Raw genomic sequence first — 18,670 nt, 5'->3', positions numbered from 1 at the left:
TTGAGCCCAGGAGTTTGAGGATGCAGTGAGCTATGATTGTGCCACTGCACTCCAGCCTGGACAACCGAATGAGACCCTGCCAATCAATCAATCAATCAACCAACCAATGAAATGTACCAGGTAGTTTGGGGGTCCCTGGTAACTCAAGTCCCTTGTCCTTGTGGTAGGTGATCTCTGTAGAGTAATATTCTCAATCTACCAGAAGAATGACAGCATTTTACCCACAGTAGTACTTCTTTTAAAATTGGAATCGATCCTCAACCCTGACACTGCTTTATCAACTAAATTTATGTAATATTCTAAATATTTTCTTGTTATTTCAACAATGTTCACAGCAATTTCACCAGAAGTAGATTCCTTCTCAATAAGCCACTTTCTTTGCTAATCCATGAGAAGCAACTCCTTAACCATTAAAGTTTTACCATCAGATTGCAGCAACTCAGCCAAATTCAGGCTCTAGTTCTCTATTTCCATCACATCTGCAGTTACTTTTTCCACTGAAGTCTTGAACTCCTAAAAGTTATCCATAAGTGTTGGAATCTACTTCTTCCAAACTCTGGTTAATGCTGATGTTTTGACTCCTCCCATGAATCGTGAAAGTTTTAAGTGACATCTAGAATGGTGAATCCTTTCCAGAAGGATTTTAAACCATTTTGCCCAGATCCATCTGAGGAATCACTTGCTATAGCAGCTATAGCCTTATGCAATGTCTCACCTCTTTTCTTCTCTTCTCTTTCTCTCTTCTTTTTTTTGACAGAGTTTCACTCTTGTTGCCCAGGCTGGAGTCCAATGGTGTGATCTTGGCTCACTGCAACCTTCACCTCCTGGGTTCAAGCGATTCTCCTGCCTCAGCCTCCCGAGTAGCCAGGATTATGGGTGTGTGCTGCAACACTTGGCTAATTTTTTATTTTTAGTAGAGATGGGGTTTCACCATGTTAGCCAGGCTGGTCTCGAACTCCTGACCTCAGATGATCCACTCGCCTCAGCTTCCCAAAGTGCTGGCATTACAGGCATGAGCCACCATTCCCGGCCTGAAATGTATTTCTTAAATAATAAGATTTGAAAGTTGAAATTAGGGCAGGGTGGATCGCCTGGGCTCAGGAGTTTGAGACCAGTCTAGGGCACCTGACAAAACCCTGCCTCTACCAAAAATACAAAAAAAATTAGCCAGGTGTGGTGGCATGCACTTGTAGTCCCAGCTCCTGGGGAAGCTGAGGTAGGAGGATCACTTGAGCCTCAGAGGTGGAGGTTGTAGTGACCTGAGACTGCACCACTGCATTCAACCTGGGTGACAGGGTAGGACCCCATCTCAAAAAAAAAAAAAGTTGAAATTGCTCATTGATCCACAGGCTGCAGAATGTTGTGTTAGCAAGCATGAAAATAACATTAACCTCCTCGTTCATCTCCATCAGAGCTCTCGGGCAACTAAGTGCACTGTCAATGAACAATAATGTTTTGAAAGGAATCTTTTTTTTTTTTTTTTTTAGCAGTAGTCTCCACAGCAAGCTTAAAATAGTAAACCATGCGACTGGGTGCAGTGGCTCACACCTGTAATCCCAGGACTTTGGGAGGCTGAGGTGGGCAGGTCACCTGAGGTCAGGAGTTTGAGACCAGCCTGGCCAACATGGTGACACTCCATCTCTACTAAAAGTACAAAACTTGGCCGGGTGTGGTGGCAGGCACCTGTAATCCCAGCTACCCAAGAGGCTAAGGCAGGAGAATCGCTTGAACCCGGGAGGCGGAGGTTGCAGTGAGCCGAGATCACACCACTGCACTCCAGCTGGGCAACAAGAGCGAGATTCAAAAACAAAAAACCGTAGCTCACGCCTGTAATCCCAGCACTTGGGGAGGCTGAGGCGGGTGGATCACCTGAGGTCAGAAGTTTGAGACCAGTCTGACCAACATGGAAAAACCCCATCTCTACTGAAAATACAAAATGAGCTGGATGTGGTGGCGCATGCCTGTAATCCCAGCTACTTGGGAGGCTTAGGCAGGACAATCAGTTGAACCCGGGAGGCAGAGGTTGTGGTGAGCCGAGATGGTGCCATTGTACTCCAGCCTAGGCAACAAGAGCGAAACTATGCCTCAAAAAAAAAAAAAAAAAAAGTAACCCATGCTCTAAACAGATGTACTGTCATCCAGGCTTTGTTGTTCCATTTATATAGAGCACAGGCAGAGTAGATTTAGCATAATTCTTAAAGGCCCTAGGATTTTCAGAACGGTAAATAAGCACTGACTTCCACTTAAAGTCACAGCTGTGTTAGCCCCTACCAAGAGAATCATCCTGTCCTTTGAAACTTGAAGCCAGGCACTGATTTCTCTTCTCTAGCTATGAAAGTCTTAGATGGCATTTCCTTCAAATAAAAACTGTTTAATCTACAACAAAAATCTGTTTTTTAGTTTAGCCACCTTCATCAATTATCTTAGATCTTTTGGATCACCTGATGCTTTATCTTGCACTTTTTGTTACAGAGATGACTTCGTTACTTAAACTTCATTAACCAACCTCTGCTCACTTCAAACTTTTCTTCTGTAGTTCCTCACCTCTCTCAGGCTTCAGAGAACTGAAGACAGCTAGGACTGTGATCTGGATCAGGCTTTGGCTTAAGGGAATGTTGTAGCTGGTTTGATCTGTCCAGACCACTAAAATGTTTTCCTTATCAGCAAGAGGGCTATTCTGTTTCTTATCATTCGTGTACTCACTGGAGTAGCCCTTTTAATTTTCTTCAATAACTTTCCCTTTGCCTTCACAACCTGGTTAACTGTTTGGTGCAAGAGGCCTAGCTTTTGGCCTATCTTGGCTTTCGACATGCCTTCCTGAATAAGCAAAATCATTTCTAGCTTTCGATTGAAAGTGAGAAACGTAGCCGGGCACGGTGGCTCAAGCCTGTAATCCCAGCACTTTGGGAGGCTGAGACGGGCAGATCACAAGGTCAGGAGATCGAGACCATCCTGGCTAACACGGTGAAACCCCGTCTCTATTAAAAAATACAAAACCCCGTATTAAAAAATACAAAAAACTAGCCGGGCGAGGTGGCGGGCGCCTGTGGTCCCAGCTACTCCGGAGGCTGAGGCAGGAGAATGGCGTAAACCCGGGAGGCGGAGCTTGCAGTGAGCTGAGATCCGGCCACTGCACTCCAGCCTGGGCGACAGAGCCAGACTCAGTCTCAAAAAAAAAAAAAAAAAAAAGTGAGAAACGTGCAACTCTTCCTTTAACTTGAACACTTAGAGGTCACTGTGGGGCTATTAATTGGCCTGGATTTCAATATTGTTGTGTCTTAGAGAATTGGAGGTGCAAGGAGAGAAAGAAAAATGGGGGAACAGCCGATCCGTGGACATCAGAACACACAGGACATTTACAGAGTAAGTTTGCCATCTTACACAGGTGCAGCTCATGGCTCCCCAAGACAATTACAATAGTAACATCCAAGATCACTGATTACAGATCACCATAACTGAAATAATAATAATGGAGGGCAGGTGCAATGGCTCATGCCCATAATCCCAGCACTTTGGTTGGCCAAGGCAGGCAGATCACTTGGGGTCAGGAGTTTGAGACCAGCCTGGCCAACAATGGTGAAACCCTGTCTCTACTAAAAATACAAAAACAATTAGCTGGGCGTGGTGGCACATGCCTGTAATTCTAGCTACTCGGGAGGCTGGGGCAGGAGAATTGCTTGAACCTGGGAGGCAGAGGTTGCAGTGAGCCACGATCACACCACTGCACTCCAGCCTGGGCGACAGAGTGAGGCTCTGTCTCAAATAATAATAGTAATGGAAAAGGCCGGGCACAGTGGCTCATGCCTGTAATCCCAGCACCTTGGGACGCCGAGGCGGGTGGATAACCTGAGGTCAGGAGTTCAAGACCAGCCTGGCCAACATGGTGAAACCCTGTCTCTACTAAAAATAGAAAAACTAGCCAGGTGTGGTGGTAGACGCCTGTAAACCCAGATACTCAGGAGGCTAAGGCAGGAGAATTGCTTGAACCCAGGGGACGGAGGTTGCAGCGAGCCGACACAGTGCCACTGCCCTCCAGCCTCGGTGACAGAGTGAGACTCTGTCTCATTAAAAAAAAAAAAAAAAAAAAAAAAAAAAAAAAAGGCCAGGCGCGGTGGCTCACGCCTGTAATCCCAGCACTTTGGGAGGCCGAGGTGGGTGGATCACGAGGTCAGGAGATCGAGACCATCTTGGCTAACATGGTGAAACCCTATCTCTACTAAAACTACAAAAAAGTAGCCGGGCGTGGTGGCAGGCACCTGTAGTCCCACCTACTCGGGAGGCTGAGGCAGGAGAATGGCGTGAACCCAGGAGGCAGAGCTTGCAGTGAGCCAAGATCGCACCACTGCATTCCAGCCTGGGCGACCGAGCGAGACTCCGTCTCAAAAAAAAAAAAAAAAGTAATAGAAAAGTTTGAAATACTGTGAGAATTATCAAAATGCTATTAGAAAAATGACTTGCTCAAAGTAGGGTTGCCACAAACCTTCAGATAGTAAATAACACATCTGTGAAACATAATAAAATGAGGTATGCCTGTAATGAATTTTAGATTTATTTTTTAAATTTCTTGTTTGTTTGCTTATTTATTTATTTATTTATTTATATTTCTGAGACAGAGTCTCACTCTGTTGCCCAGGCTGGAGTGCAATGGCGTGATCTCAGCTCACTGCAACCTCCACCTCCCAGGTTCAAGCGATTCGCCTGCCTCAGCCTCCTGAGTAGCTGGAATTACAGGCACCCGCCATCATGCCCAGCTTATTTTTGTATTTCTGTAGAGATGGGGTTTCTCCTCGTTGGCCATCTGCCTGTTTTGGCACTCCAAAAGCACTGGGATTACAGGCGCGGTGGCTCACACCTGTTATCCCAGCACTTTGGGAGGCCGAGGAAGGCAGATCACCTGAGGTTGAGAGTTTCAGGCCAGCCTGAACTCTCAACCTTTTTTGACATGCAGTTTCACTCTTGTTGCCCAGGCTGGAGTGCAGTGGTGCGATCTCAGCTCACTGCAACCTCCACCTCCCAGGTTCAAGTGATTCTCCTGCCTCAGGCCTCCCAAGCAGCTGGATTACAAGCACCCACCACCATGCCCAGCTAATTTTTTATATTTTTAGTAGAGACAGGGTTTCATCATGTTGGCTAGTTTGGTCTCGAACTCCTGACCTCAGGTGGTCCACCCACCTCGGCCTCCCAAAGTGCAGGGATTAGAGGCGTGAACCACTGCACCTGGCCAAATATGATCATTTTCTAAGAAGAAAATGACATGGGAAAGGTTAGAAAGTTTGCCTTAGAAGAATGGTGAGACAGTCCTATTAAGAGCTGGGAGAAGAGAATTCAAGCTTCAGAAAGAACAGATGCGATGATCCTAAGGCAGAGGAGGACTTGATGGACCGGGGTGGCTGGTCTGCAGCACAGTGCTGAGGGGAGAGAGGGGGAATGCCAGGGCCCACACATGTGGAATTTAACCAAGAGCAGTAGCAGGCCACTGAAGATTTAAGCAAGAATGCAACCTAATCTGATTTATATTCTATAATCTAATCTGTGCCTGCTTCGTAGCAAATAGAATACAGAGGTGCAGGAAGGGAAAGAGAAAGGTCATACAGAAAGTTACCGTTGGAGGCCAGGTAAGAGATGAGAAGAGGAGTAGGTCATTCTGATAAGCATTTCAGAGCAGGACCAATAGACTGGCTATGGGTGTGAAAGAAAAGGAGGCTCAAGGAGGCTCTGTACTTTTTGGTTTGAGCAGTTGAGTAAATGATAGTGCTATTTACTGGACAAGACAGAGGGAAAGGACAGTTTTAGACAGACGGTATGAATCCAAAGCCTCAAGATAAATGATCCATATTTTTCTTTTTTTTGAGAGAGAGTCTTCCTGTCACCTAGACTGGAGTATAGTGGCAAAATCTCTGCTCACTGCAACTTCCACCTCCTGGGGTTCAAGCAATTCTCTGCCTCAGTCTCCCAAGTAGCTGGGACTACAGATGTGAGCCACCACGCCTGGCTAATTTTAGTATTTTTAGCAGAGATGGGGTTTCGCCATATTGGCCAAGGTGGTCTCCAACTCCTGACCTCAAAAAAAAAAAAAAAAAAAAGTCCTTTCCATTCTACTTTTCTACTTATAAACAAATCTAAATTCGTGGCCATAAGTACTCTATTCTAGGGAAAATATTTTAACTTAAAAGCTTTTGCTCCCATCCCCCCCATTTCTTAACTGCGAATGTTGAGGTCATTATTAGCCCAAGAATTCTATTGCTTTTTGTTTTTTTTTTTTTGAGATGGAGTCTCACTCTGTCACCCAGGCTGAAGTGCAGTGGCAAAATCTCAGCTCACTGCAACCTCCACCTCCCGAATTCAAGCAATCCTCCCACTTCAGTCTCCTAAGTAGCTAGGATTACAGGAGTGTGCCACCATGACAGCTATTTTTTATTTTTAATAGAGACAGGGTTTCTCCATGTTAGCCAGGTTGGTCTCAAACTCCTGATCTCAAGTGATCCACCCACCTCAGCCTCCCAAAGTGCTGGGATTACAGACGTGAGCCACTGTGCTGGGCCTGAGTTCTAGTAAAACCAATTCAGGACTGACCCCTGGGGCCCAGTGGGAATCCCTTCTTGCTCTGGCAGCTCTCCTCTCCCATTATCTAGACTCTACAGTTCACCTCTCTCCTTAGCTATAGTTTTTGCCAATCTTGGGGCTCCAAAGTCCCTCTTTCTTTCGCCTCTCCTGGTGCTACTTCCCTGTGCAAAGCAGTGCTTCCAGAGATCATAAGCCCCATGAGGGCAGGAACAGCGCTTGTGTTATCCACTGCTGCATTCCCAGCACCCCTGAATTGTGCTGAGCACAGAGTTGGCACTCAAATATTCATTCAGTGAGAAAACTTCCTGAAGCCACTAGGAGGGTAACCAGCCACCTTTCCAGGTGCTTAAGTACTTGAACCTACTAGAAAGAATTTGTGGCCTAACTTCATTGAGATAAATATTATTATGCCCATTTCACAAATGGACAGCTGAGTTAGTTCAAATAATCTAAGATCATAACTACTCTACAAAAATGGTCTGACCCTTGGTTAGAAATATTTTTTAAAGCCAAGAAGTAGGAGCTATTGAAAAATCCAGCATACAAAGAGAACATTACCCATGTTATTTAACATTTATTGAAGATATGATGGATTTAACTAATGCAGAACAGCCTTCCTGGATAAATCCAACAATAAATATTTTGGTTTCCCGAAAACAAAACAAAAAACAAGCAAAATAACTCATCTTGGCTTGAATTATAGGAAATTCTTTGCTGGCAGCTCGGCCCAAGCTGATTGCATATGTGCTTTTAGGATAGGACTAGAGATTGCATGTGTTCTGCACAGCAACCAGGGACACTTAACATTCATGAAGTAATAATGAAACGGGAGGCCTGGATTTTTGTTTGTTTGTTTCTCCTAGGTCTCTTCCTCACTTAAGTGACTTTGGACAAATCCATTTCTTTCCTCATATCTGATTTCCACGTATCTGTTTCGGGATAATGTTTATGACTAAGATGCTTTGTGAAATCTTCAGATTACAAATCGTTACTGCCCTTCATTTATGAAATTTTCCTCCTTCACTACCCTAGGGGATATTTGCATGACCCTTCTATTGAAAACCTTCACACACAGTTGTGAAGCGTCAATACCATCTAGGGACGGTTCAGAGGTTCCAAAGCCAATCAACTGACAAGTCATGAGGATAACTTGGGCCATGAAAAGTCCGTTTCCTACGCTACTGAGAATTGGAAAACAGGTAGATGTACTAATTCCCAAACCATGTTTGGTTTCTTTCTGCTGTTTTCAGCCTCTTCTAAACTATGCAGAAGCTGCGGACATTTGACGATCTATATTCGGCAATTCCTTTCCAAAGCAATCCTACCGAAAACAGATCACACGGCCCCACAGGCGGGCAGGACAAGCCACCGGGCCCTGGTGCAGGAGCTGCTCGCTCCACACATTGTTTAGAGGCCGACGCGACACAGCCATCTTGCGTCGGGGGCCCGGGCCCAGGAGGAGAGCGAGCCCCGTCCCCTGATCCTGGAGGCCGACACCGGCGAGAAGCTGCCCTGCACGCAAGCAGCCGGCCCAGGAGTCTGAGCGGATCAAGTTGTCTGCGGCGGACTCGGGCCGGCCCCGCAGGACCCGGCCGCACTTGGCCCAGCGCGCAGGCGGGAAGGAGGCCGTCGGTCCACCCCTCCCGCTGCCGCAGCGACCCCGTCCGACAGCGGGCACGGGACGCTGGATTCCTATTTGCCAGCTTCCTGCTGGGGAGCGTTTTCCAATGGGGCGCGGCGACCCGGCCGACCGCGTCCTCCTCCCCCACTGCCGCCCGGGTCTCCTCGGAGGCGCGCGCCAGGGCCTGCGCGGGGGCGGCCCCTCCTTCCCCTCCCCGCCGCGACCCGAGACGCCCGCAGGCCGGGCGTTCACCCGCCGCGCCTCCGCCCGCCTTCCCCTCCCCCTACTTCCCTCCGGGCGCCCCAAACCCGGGCCTCGGGGGTTCGACGCCGTGCGCACACGGAGCGGGATGGGAGTGCAGGGCCGGGGGCGGGGGCTGGCCGGGGGCGGGCGGCAGTCTCGGCGGGAGCCGGCGGCCCCTCAGCGTGTCTTTTGTGTTTGTACACACACCGCGCGAGGCGGCCTGGAGGAGGGAGCGGGCGGCGCGCGGGGGAGGGGCGAGCGCGCGCCAGCGAACGGGCGCGCGGGGGGAGGGGAGGGGGCGGGGCGCGAGAGTTGCTGTGGGGGCGGGGCCGAGCCTTCCCTCCATTGTGTGTGATTGGCTGGCGCGCGGCGCGGGGGCGGGGCGGCGTGTGTTGGGGGATAGCCTCGGTGTCAGCCATCTTTCAATTGTGTTCGCAGCCGCCGCCGCGCCGCCGTCGCTCTCTAACGCCAGCGCCGCCTCTCGCTCGCCGAGCTACAGCCGAAGGAGAAGGGGGGTAAGTTTCCCCGTCTGCCCGCTTCCCCGGAACCGAGCCCCGCTTGTCGTCAGCCGCGAACCGGGCCCTGGCCGTGCCGGGAGGGGACCCGTAGCCCCTCCGGCTTAGCCCACAAACTTTTTGGCCCAGAAATGGAGGTAAGGAGCGAGTTTCCCTTTTCCCTCTGACGGCGGCGGCTCCCCAGTCTCTCGCCGCCTCAGCCCAACAGCAGCAACCGCCGCGGCGCCGAGCCTGCTCTCCCTCCTCCTCCCCGCGCCCCTGGCTCCTCTTTCTTCGGTGAAATCCCGCCCGCCGCCCCTTCCCAGGACCCCAAACCTTCACCACGACCCGCGCGGGCCTCTTAACTACCGCCCCCGGGCCCCAGCCCCCAGTTTTCGAGCGGGAAAGGGGTGGAAATCGCCGCCGCTTCGCACCCTGGGGTAACTCGCTTTTTGCTGCCTCCCCACAGTTGTTGCTAAGCTTCACCATCTTGTCTCTCTTCTCTGGTCACCGACCATATTTTTTCCCCCGTTTCTCTCTTCCCCATTTCAAAAAAGCAAGAATTTTTAAAAGAGGGACATTTTTTTCCCTTTTTTGGAGAAGCGGAAACTTGATGCATTTGAAATGCAAAAAAACTTTTGCATTTTGGAGGGCGGCACGTGGCAGGGGATGGGGTATTTTCGAGCGATTTGGTGTTTTGTCTCTTTGGAACGGAATCCGATACGTTTTGCGATTGTTTCCATTTTGTTCTGGTCTGGGAGGCGAGTTGGTTCCTGCTTGAGGCGCTGGGAGCGAGGTGGGCAGGTTAGGGGACCCTGTGCAGAGGGACCCGGAGGAGGCAAAACCAAAAGTTTATGTGGTGCTTGGGGTGGACCGGTCGGCGGATGTCGTGCGTTAATTAAAGCCTGGGTGCGGGGCACTTCATTTCACTGCGAAGCCAGTGAAGACTGGACGCGAGGACGGGGCTTTGTAGAATGCTCGCTGGTGGTAGCTGTTGTTCCTCTCTTGTTTTTTCGAGACGCCTTTTTGTCAACATAACTGTAACGATGCAAAACCAAGAATATTTTCAGATATTTACAGCAATCCATCAACAGCCAGACGAAGGGGGGGCAGCCAAAGTCGGGGGGGAGGAAGACCTTTTTTTGCTGTAATTTGGCTAGACCTTCAGTGGTTTGTGGCTTCGTTCTTTTGACTTGTTTGTGGATGGAATGTTTACAGACATTTCTAATTTCTACTTTAATTAAATAAATTGGATCAAAGGCTGTTCGAGGTCTTTTTGTTTTGCCGTTTGTCGCTCAGAATTGGCATTTTGAGAGGTGATTGACATTAATTGCAAACAATTTTCTAGTACTCTAGTTTGTTTCAAGAAGATTTTGGGTAGACGTAATCTGCACCCTTTCAAATTATATAACAATACGAACATTATTTTTTATATTGATCATAATTTCCAGATATGGGGAGGGGGTGATCGTGGCAGGAAAAGTTGTATGTTTAGTAGTTGCATATGGTGATTTTTGATTTTTCCATGCTGGTAGGTAAGTAAGGAGGTCTCTGTACCATGGCTCGTACAAAGCAGACTGCCCGCAAATCGACCGGTGGTAAAGCACCCAGGAAGCAACTGGCTACAAAAGCCGCTCGCAAGAGTGCGCCCTCTACTGGAGGGGTGAAGAAACCTCATCGTTACAGGTATTTAAAAACAGTGAAAAAATGGGACAAAGTCTCTCTGGTATGTATCCATATAATGTAACAAAAAGATGGATAACAGGAAAAGTTTTTGCTTTAGAGAGACTTTTTTTTTTTTGAACACTTTACTACTTAAATATATGTACTGTATGATCATTTCTATATAACGTTTGGTATTGGGTTTTATTGAAAACGTTTAACTTTGAAGCCATAATCTGACCTACAGGTCTAAGGAGACCTAGTATATCACTGATAATGTTAATGGGATATGTTGACATTTTAGTTAACTATTAGTAATTCTTTAAAAATAGTTACGTGTTGCTTTCTTGAATACACTTTTGAGGATATCTTTCCTAGCTTTTGGCAAAATAATAATTTAATCGAAATTGGGTGTTTTATAAAGTTCCTACCCCCTCGTGTATTTGATAAGCTTATTTCCTTCTGTATTGGCTTTTTTGATTGTGCACTAGCTGAGCCACTGTGTTGTTAAGGGCATCTGCCATTAGAGGGCAGAAGTTGCCCAGACTTAGCCTCCGCAGACACTACGATTAACTTAAAATAAAAGCTCATACAGTGGAAGAAATAAGTCAGAATGAGAGGTAAATTTCTTGCTGACAATTAGTTCGAAAAAAATACTTTTCCACGTGGAAGGAACACTGCACAATCGAGTGTATTCAAATTTAATAATTCATGAGGGATGAATTGTAGTCAGAGGTATTCTGGGGAATAGAACTTAAACGCCACAAGTATATTTTTAAATGAAGTTCATTGGGTTGTGTTGGTCATCTTTAAGGGCTCTTAAGATAATAGAGGGTGTAGGGAAGGAGAGTGGTGCTAAATTGAGAGGAACCAACTTCTTTTTTAGCCTGACAGCTAATACCTTCCCAAGGTTTATATACATGAATAACTTTTTAAAATGAAAATAAATAGGACTTTGATAAACTCTTTGCTAAGAATGCATTTTAAGTTCATGCTTTTTGCTTTAAAGGTATTGTTACTCGATTTGAATGTTCACATCTTAAGTTGATCAGTGAAATTTTATATTGAAGCTGAAGAATTGTTGGGTGGTTTATTTTTTGAAAAATTACTGCATTTCAGTAAAGCTGCCCACTTACCTTTTTGTGCTATTTATGTTTTTGGTAACAGTTTCTTTATTGTTAATTTTTTAAAGGCCTGGTACTGTGGCACTCCGTGAAATTAGACGTTATCAGAAGTCCACTGAACTTCTGATTCGCAAACTTCCCTTCCAGCGTCTGGTGCGAGAAATTGCTCAGGACTTTAAAACAGATCTGCGCTTCCAGAGCGCAGCTATTGGTGCTTTGCAGGTAAAATGGTGGGTGGGGATAACTCAAGAGAGTTTGTATTCCTGTTGTGTACCAAGAACAGTTCCAAATTGTTGCATATGCTTATATCTTTTAATCACAAGCCTGTCAGGTAGTTGATATCATTACTTCACTGTTGAGACTTCAGAAAGGTTGAATTGCTCAAGGTCATACACATAGAATATGACAAAACCATAATTTGAACCCATTTGACTCCACTCCACGGCTTAGTGCACATTCCATTATACCATTTAAAATTTTGAAACATTGCACTAAAAACAATAAAGAAAATCCTCTGGTTTGGTTTATGGATGCTGCAGGACATTAAGAAGAAGTTGAGATTAGAGGTCTATATTTGTAGTAACAATTTCAAACAACAGTGCCTAGAATAAAAGAAATCTGTCTTCAGGTTGTGAAGAAACATATAGGTAGAGAGAGCTAGGATGGGAATAGGCAGTATTAAAGAATTATGCATTAAGATGTAAAAGGATCAGTGAATGGAGGATAGGATTGGATTGGCAAGTTGGGGGGAATAGTGCTTAAAGGTGATACTGGACATGTAAAGGGGCCGGGATTTGCCTTGTGGTTTCCTAAAGGGGATTAGGGATTGCCACTTAAATGTGGAGCATATTGAATTTAATCTTCATCTCTAGCATGTCAGGACTTAGAGAAATACTGTTCTAGAGATATTTGTTGTTTAAGACAAGACCAAAACTTGAAATTCCTACAGGATACTTGGTAAACTTATGTAGACGTCATTAACATCAATCGTTTAAGTAACCTATTTTATATTGTGTAGTTGGATTCTTTAGATGCAAGTATTCCAGAATACAGTAAAACTACCACCTCCATCAGAAGTGTGCAGTTGGGGGTTGTTAAAAATGCTGATTGCCAAGCACCATTGCAGACCTGAATCAAACTCCGGGGGGGTGGGGGAGGAGGCATCCAGAATCTTAAGTACACTCCATTGGAGGATTTTCAAGGCTGCTGTTGCTGTGCCGGGCTTTTGCTTTATATGTGAGAAAGATATGATAGGTGGATTCCACCCTGAAGTGTAATTGGTCGAGCTGTTTCTATGGTTAGTCTAAACTTCAGTTGATTGGTGAATTCCAGGAGTAGGCATCCATTAAATTCTCAGTTGCTGAAATTTCAGCTACTAAAATCTTCCATGCTTTTACTTAAAACTTTATTTTCTGTTTTAATAGCTGATTATCTTCAGTTCTCGTTTATTACTAAATACAGAAACGTTACTAAGATTCGTAAGCATTGGTACAAAGCTGCCAGTATTTTCTAGTTAGAACTGTGCTTAAAGAACACAGTACCGTACTTGAAAAGTGTAGCATTTTTTAGCTTAAATGTCAATAATACAGCTTTTTAAATTGAATTTACTAAACAATCTGGGTAAAAGACTCATCTTTTTAAAATTATTCACATATAAACTTCCATTGTTACTATTGCATATTTGTCATTAAGTGTGGTTGTATTGATTTTAAGCAAAATGTTCACCTCTTCTGTTCACAGTTCTCTTAGTGTTAGCTCTTTATTGAAAAGAGTGATCTTTGTTAAGCTTTTGTGCTTTCTGTTTGCTTCCTTTTTTTTTTTTTTTTTTTTTTTTTTTTTTTTTTTTTTTGAGATGGAGTCTCGCTCTGTTGCCCAGGCTGGAGTGCAGTGGTGCGATCTCCGCTCACTGCAAGCTCTGCCTCCCGGGTTCAAGTCATTCTCCTGCCTCAGCCTCCCGAGTAGCTGGGACTACAGGCGCTTGCGACCACGCCCGGCTAATTTTTTGTATTTTTAGTAGAGACGGGTTTCACCATGTTAGCCAGGATGGTCTCGATCTCCTGACCTCATGATCTGCCCGCCTCGGCCTCCCAAAGTGCTGGGATTACAGGCGTGAACCACCGCGCCCGGCCTCTGTTTGCTTTTTAATGCATATATTTTAGTCATCTTAAAGATACAGAGGGTGGGCCGGGCACCGTGACTCACGGCTGTAATCCCAACACTTTGGGAGCCTGAGGTGGGTGGATCACCTGAGGTCAGGAGTTCCAGACCAGCCTGGCCAACATGGTGAAACCCTTCTCTACTAAAAATACAAAAAATTAACTGAGTGTGGTGTTGGGCACCTGTAATCCCAGCTACTAGGGAGGCTGAATCACTTGAACCCGGAAAGCGGAGGTAGCAGTGAGCCGAGATGGCGCTGTTGCACTCCAGCCTGGGCAACAAGAGCGAAACTCTGTCTCAAAAAAAAAAGATTGGGAGAATTTGTTAATGGAATAGGGTAACAGAAGATCACAATTGAAGTAGAAATCCAAAGGTGCTTTGGTTTTGGCCTTAGAATTACACACTTTACAACTATAGGATAGGAGGTAGTCCAGTGAGAGAATGGTAGAGGAGAAGTTAGTCTCAGTTTGCCATAGATAATCAATAATTGACTTAAAATATAGTCTTTGCCTTTAATATCTGAGAACTTGAACCCAACTATCGTATGTTAAGTGGACAGTGTTGCTTTGAAATGGTAAAAAGCCAGACTTTGAATATACTCAAAATGTTCTAAACTAATATTTTCTTGTAGTTTTTTTTTTCTTTGCCATTAACTCAAAATTAATTCTTTAGGTCAGAAATTAGTGTGGCAGTCTTTAATTCCCATTACAGCCTTAATGTTTTAAGGGACTTTGGGTTATTTGTAATAGAATTGGAAATGTATGGGTCATGGTCAGATCCTCTGTGGGAGTTGAATCTTCTCTCAGAGCTGACCAGGCACAACCTTTATAAACTAGTAGCCAAGTTCTAAGACAGCAGTGGGAGCCCCAGCTACCACATGCCGCATCTGATTAGTTCTAAGTGATCACTCTAGAAGGCTACCAGAATCATGGTACCTGGTGGTTTGCCCACATAGTAGCTTGTACCGCATTCCACAAAAGCATTCTAGCTTTCTGTAATCCCGAGGTGCCAGGTTAAGCAAAATTAAACTGTTTTCTTTCCTGATACAATAGCTGATGTGTGTTGTGAGCCCCTAAGGAGGCTACGATACGCCATTTTTTCCAGGATTTCTACCCACTTCTAGAATATCTTAAGAATGAATCTCTGAATATTAAGGACTTTTGCTTTTAATACCTGTAGAATAGGTAAGATGCGAGGGACTAATTGCATAGAATAGAAACATTTTTTAAAAGTAGCAAATAATGAAAATCTACTTGAGGACAAGGCATTTTGAGTATAAAAGAGATTTCTATGAAGTAACTTAAGGGCACCAAAAAATGGCTGATAATGCAAGGTCAGTGTGAGTGCCAAGGAACTAGGAGTTCAGTGTTGCCTGCACTGGCAACAGGAGCAAGAGACGAGTATACGATTTTCTCCTTCATAGAATAGTCTTGAGCTGGGCCTTAAAGGGTAGATAAGTAAAGACTTAGTTGTTAATGACAAATGCTGGAGAAACACACGTGAAAATAGTTCAATTTGAATGAAAGAAACTTGTAGAAGAGTAGTGATAGTGCTAAAAAGGATGAAGCTGTAAATGTGAATGTACTTTTTTTTTGGAGACAGTCTCACTCTGTCACCTAGGCTGGAGTGCAGTGGCGCAATCTCGGCTTACTGCAGCCTCCACCTCCTGGGTTCAAGCAATTCTCCTGTCTCAACCTCCTGAGTAGCTGGGACTACAGGCAAATGCCACCACGCCCGGCTACTTTTTGTATTTTTAGTAGAGACAAGGTTTCTCCATGTTGGTCAGTCTGGTCTCAAAACTCCTGACCTCAGGTGATCTGCCCGCCTCGGCCTCCCAAAGTGCTGGGATTACAGGCGTGAGGCGCCCGGCCTGGAAATTTTTGTTAGAATAAAAATAACAACTATAAGACTCTTTTCTCCCTTAATATATGTTGAGCAGAGAAATAACTTTTCCTTATAGAGAAGGAGAGCCAGCTAACCTATCATTTCATGTTCCAAATCCAAAACTGTTGGATTTATGGTTATTTTTTAAAATGGTAATTTCTGCATTTCAGAATGAGTAAGCAGACCAGGCATGGCGGATCACCTGAAGTTAGGAGTTCAAGACCAGCCTGGCCAACGTGGTGAAACCCCGTCTCTACTAAAAATACAAAATTAGCTGGACGTGATGGTGCATGCCTGTAATCCCAGCTACTTGGGAGGCTGAGGCAGGAGAATTGCCTGAGCCCAGGAGGGTGGAGGTGGCAGTGAGCCAAGATTATACTACTGCACTCCAGCCAGGGCTACAGAGCAAGACTCAAATCTTTAAAAAAAGAAAAAAAAAGGCAGATGTTTTGACTTAGACTAAAAGATTCTTCAGCTTTTCAGACAGCTATAAGTATACTAACAATTTGAGTTATGAGTTAATTCTAAGTGGAAATGCCCCTTTTTTCCTCTTCACAAGCTAAGTATCAATGATTCATACTGTCATTTTTGAGTGGTAGGAATAAGATAACTTGAAAGGATCTTACAGTCAAATGGGGAAAAACAGATCGATATTAGTAATAGAGGGCAACAAATGCTGTTAATTTTGGGGTACATAGAGGAAGGTACTTGGTAGAGGACAGGGGCACGTCTCCTGGGCATAGATCAAAGTGTATAAATAAGGAACTGCCAGGCTGGGCACGGTGGCTCATTCCTGTAATCCCAGCACTTTGGGAGGCTGAGGTGGGTGGAACACGAGGTCAGCAGATTGAGACCATCCTAGCTAACACAGTGAAACCCCGTCTTTACTAAAAACAAAAAAAAAATTAGCTGGGCGTGGTGGCGGGTGCCTGTAGTCCCAGCTACTCGGGAGGCTAAGGCAGGAGAATGGCGTGAACCCGGGAGGTGGAGCTTGCAGTGAGCCGAGATCTGGTCACTGCACTCCAGCCTGGGCGACAAAGGGAGACTAAATAAATGAATGAATGAATAAATAAAAAACTGCCAGGCAAGGTGGCTCACGCCTGTAAGCCTAGCACTTTGGGAGGCCAAGGTGGGTGGATCACGAGTTTGAGACCAGCCTGACCAATGTGGTGAAACCCCTTCTCTACTAAAAGTTCAAAAAACTAGCCGGGCATGGTGGTGCTTGCCTGTAGTCCCAGCTACTCGGGAGACTGAGGCAGGAGAATCACTTGAATCCGGGAGGCAGAGATTGCAGTGAGCTGAGATCACGCCACTGTACTCCAGCCTGGGCAACAGAGCAAGACTCCATCTCAAAAAGAAATACGGAACTAATGATAAGTTCTGGAATCAAAAGTACTCTCATGATAAAACAGGTATAAAAGGGAAGGTAGATGAGAAGCATGTGATAAAAACCAGTTCACCATATTATACTACTGGATAAGGCAGAGGTTTACATACTGTGTGAATGGGATTCAGAGTGAGACTAGGCTGGGATGGAGTATTTGGATTGAACATGATTCTGCTTATAAGAATGAGAGTGTTAAATTGGATTTCTTGCTTTATTTGTGATGTTTCAGTTTATTAGAAATCATGTACCATTAGAAAAAGTGAAGTTTCCTAGTAACGAAGTAATTAGACTTGTGTAACTTCATAAAAGACTTAAGCTTTTTTTTTTTTATAATCTGCTTTTGAGCTTTGTCTCACAGGTTTTAAAATGTAAGCATTTGGTAAAATTGTCAACATTTTGCCCAGTCGTTTTTTTTAAAGGGTTCAAAAACTTTTTTGTTTTAATTCATATAGTTGGGTCTTAACTATTGTAAATAACACCATCAATAAGTTTTTCTTCGTTCCTTTTGCAGGAGGCAAGTGAGGCCTATCTGGTTGGCCTTTTTGAAGACACCAACCTGTGTGCTATCCATGCCAAACGTGTAACAATTATGCCAAAAGACATCCAGCTAGCACGCCGCATACGTGGAGAACGTGCTTAAGAATCCACTATGATGGGAAACATTTCATTCTCAAAAAAAAAAAAAAAAAAAAAAATTCTCTTCTTCCTGTTATTGGTAGTTCTGAACGTTAGATATTTTTTTTCCATGGGGTCAAAAGGTACCTAAGTATATGATTGCGAGTGGAAAAATAGGGGACAGAAATCAGGTATTGGCAGTTTTTCCATTTTCATTTGTGTGTGAATTTTTAATATAAATGCAGAGGCGTAAAGCATTAATGCAAGTTAAAATGTTTCAGTGAACAAGTTTCAGCGGTTCAACTTTATAATAATTATAAATAAACCTGTTAAATTTTTCTGGACAATGCCAGCATTTGGATTTTTTTAAAACAAGTAAATTTCTTATTGACGGCAACTAAATGGTGTTTGTAGCATTTTTATCATACAGTAGATTCCATCCATTCACTATACTTTTCTAACTGAGTTGTCCTACATGCAAGTACATGTTTTTAATGTTGTCTGTCTTCTGTGCTGTTCCTGTAAGTTTGCTATTAAAATACATTAAACTATACCTGCTTTTGGTCTTTATTATCAGCCTTGCCCTACAATTACATTCAAAATAATTTCAATATTAAATGCTTTAATAGTCACATATATCTGAGACAAGACTTACTGAGAGATGAGCAAAGTATAGACTTGGTGGCAAAAGGAAACTGGCTTTATTTCTGATTTTTAGAAGCTTGCCACTACCCAGTGGTCTTAACTCTTTGGATATGTTGTCTTCTGAACCAGTAATTCGAAAAGCTAATCAACAGGATCACCTGGAAATACTGGAATCTGTAAGTAGATTCAGCTTTCATGAATGTTTAATAACAAAGTGTGTAACAGTCTTTAGCTCAAAAATTAATGCATTCAAGATTGGGCCATTTTAAGATGC

At 44.6% G+C, this 18,670-nt stretch overlaps 1 protein-coding gene across 3 annotated transcripts in view; it reads left to right on the top strand.

Moving 5' to 3' along the window:
• Positions 1-18,304, top strand: part of LOC126937204 (histone H3.3A) — a 403,313-nt gene extending 385,009 nt beyond the window's left edge. Inside the window, exons 2-5 of one of the 3 annotated variants that reach the window (XM_050760596.1) lie at positions 8,858-8,943; positions 10,458-10,608; positions 11,777-11,930; positions 17,648-18,304. In XM_050760596.1, the coding sequence (XP_050616553.1) occupies positions 10,481-10,608; positions 11,777-11,930; positions 17,648-17,776 (411 nt within the window). In that variant the 5' untranslated portion in view covers positions 8,858-8,943; positions 10,458-10,480 and the 3' untranslated portion in view covers positions 17,777-18,304. Of the gene's footprint in view, positions 1-8,814; positions 8,944-8,971; positions 9,081-10,457; positions 10,609-11,776; positions 11,931-17,647 lie in introns of those variants that run through there. The other 2 variants (XM_050760586.1, XM_050760605.1) reach the window with 2 other exon arrangements.
• Positions 18,305-18,670: the final 366 nt, after the last annotated feature.

This window comes from Macaca thibetana, chromosome 1, assembly GCF_024542745.1.
Source record: "Macaca thibetana thibetana isolate TM-01 chromosome 1, ASM2454274v1, whole genome shotgun sequence".
In the NCBI taxonomy this organism is placed as follows: domain Eukaryota; kingdom Metazoa; phylum Chordata; class Mammalia; order Primates; family Cercopithecidae; genus Macaca; species Macaca thibetana.
Note: the sequence above shows the minus strand (reverse complement) of the source record. Positions and strands in the feature narration are given on the sequence as shown.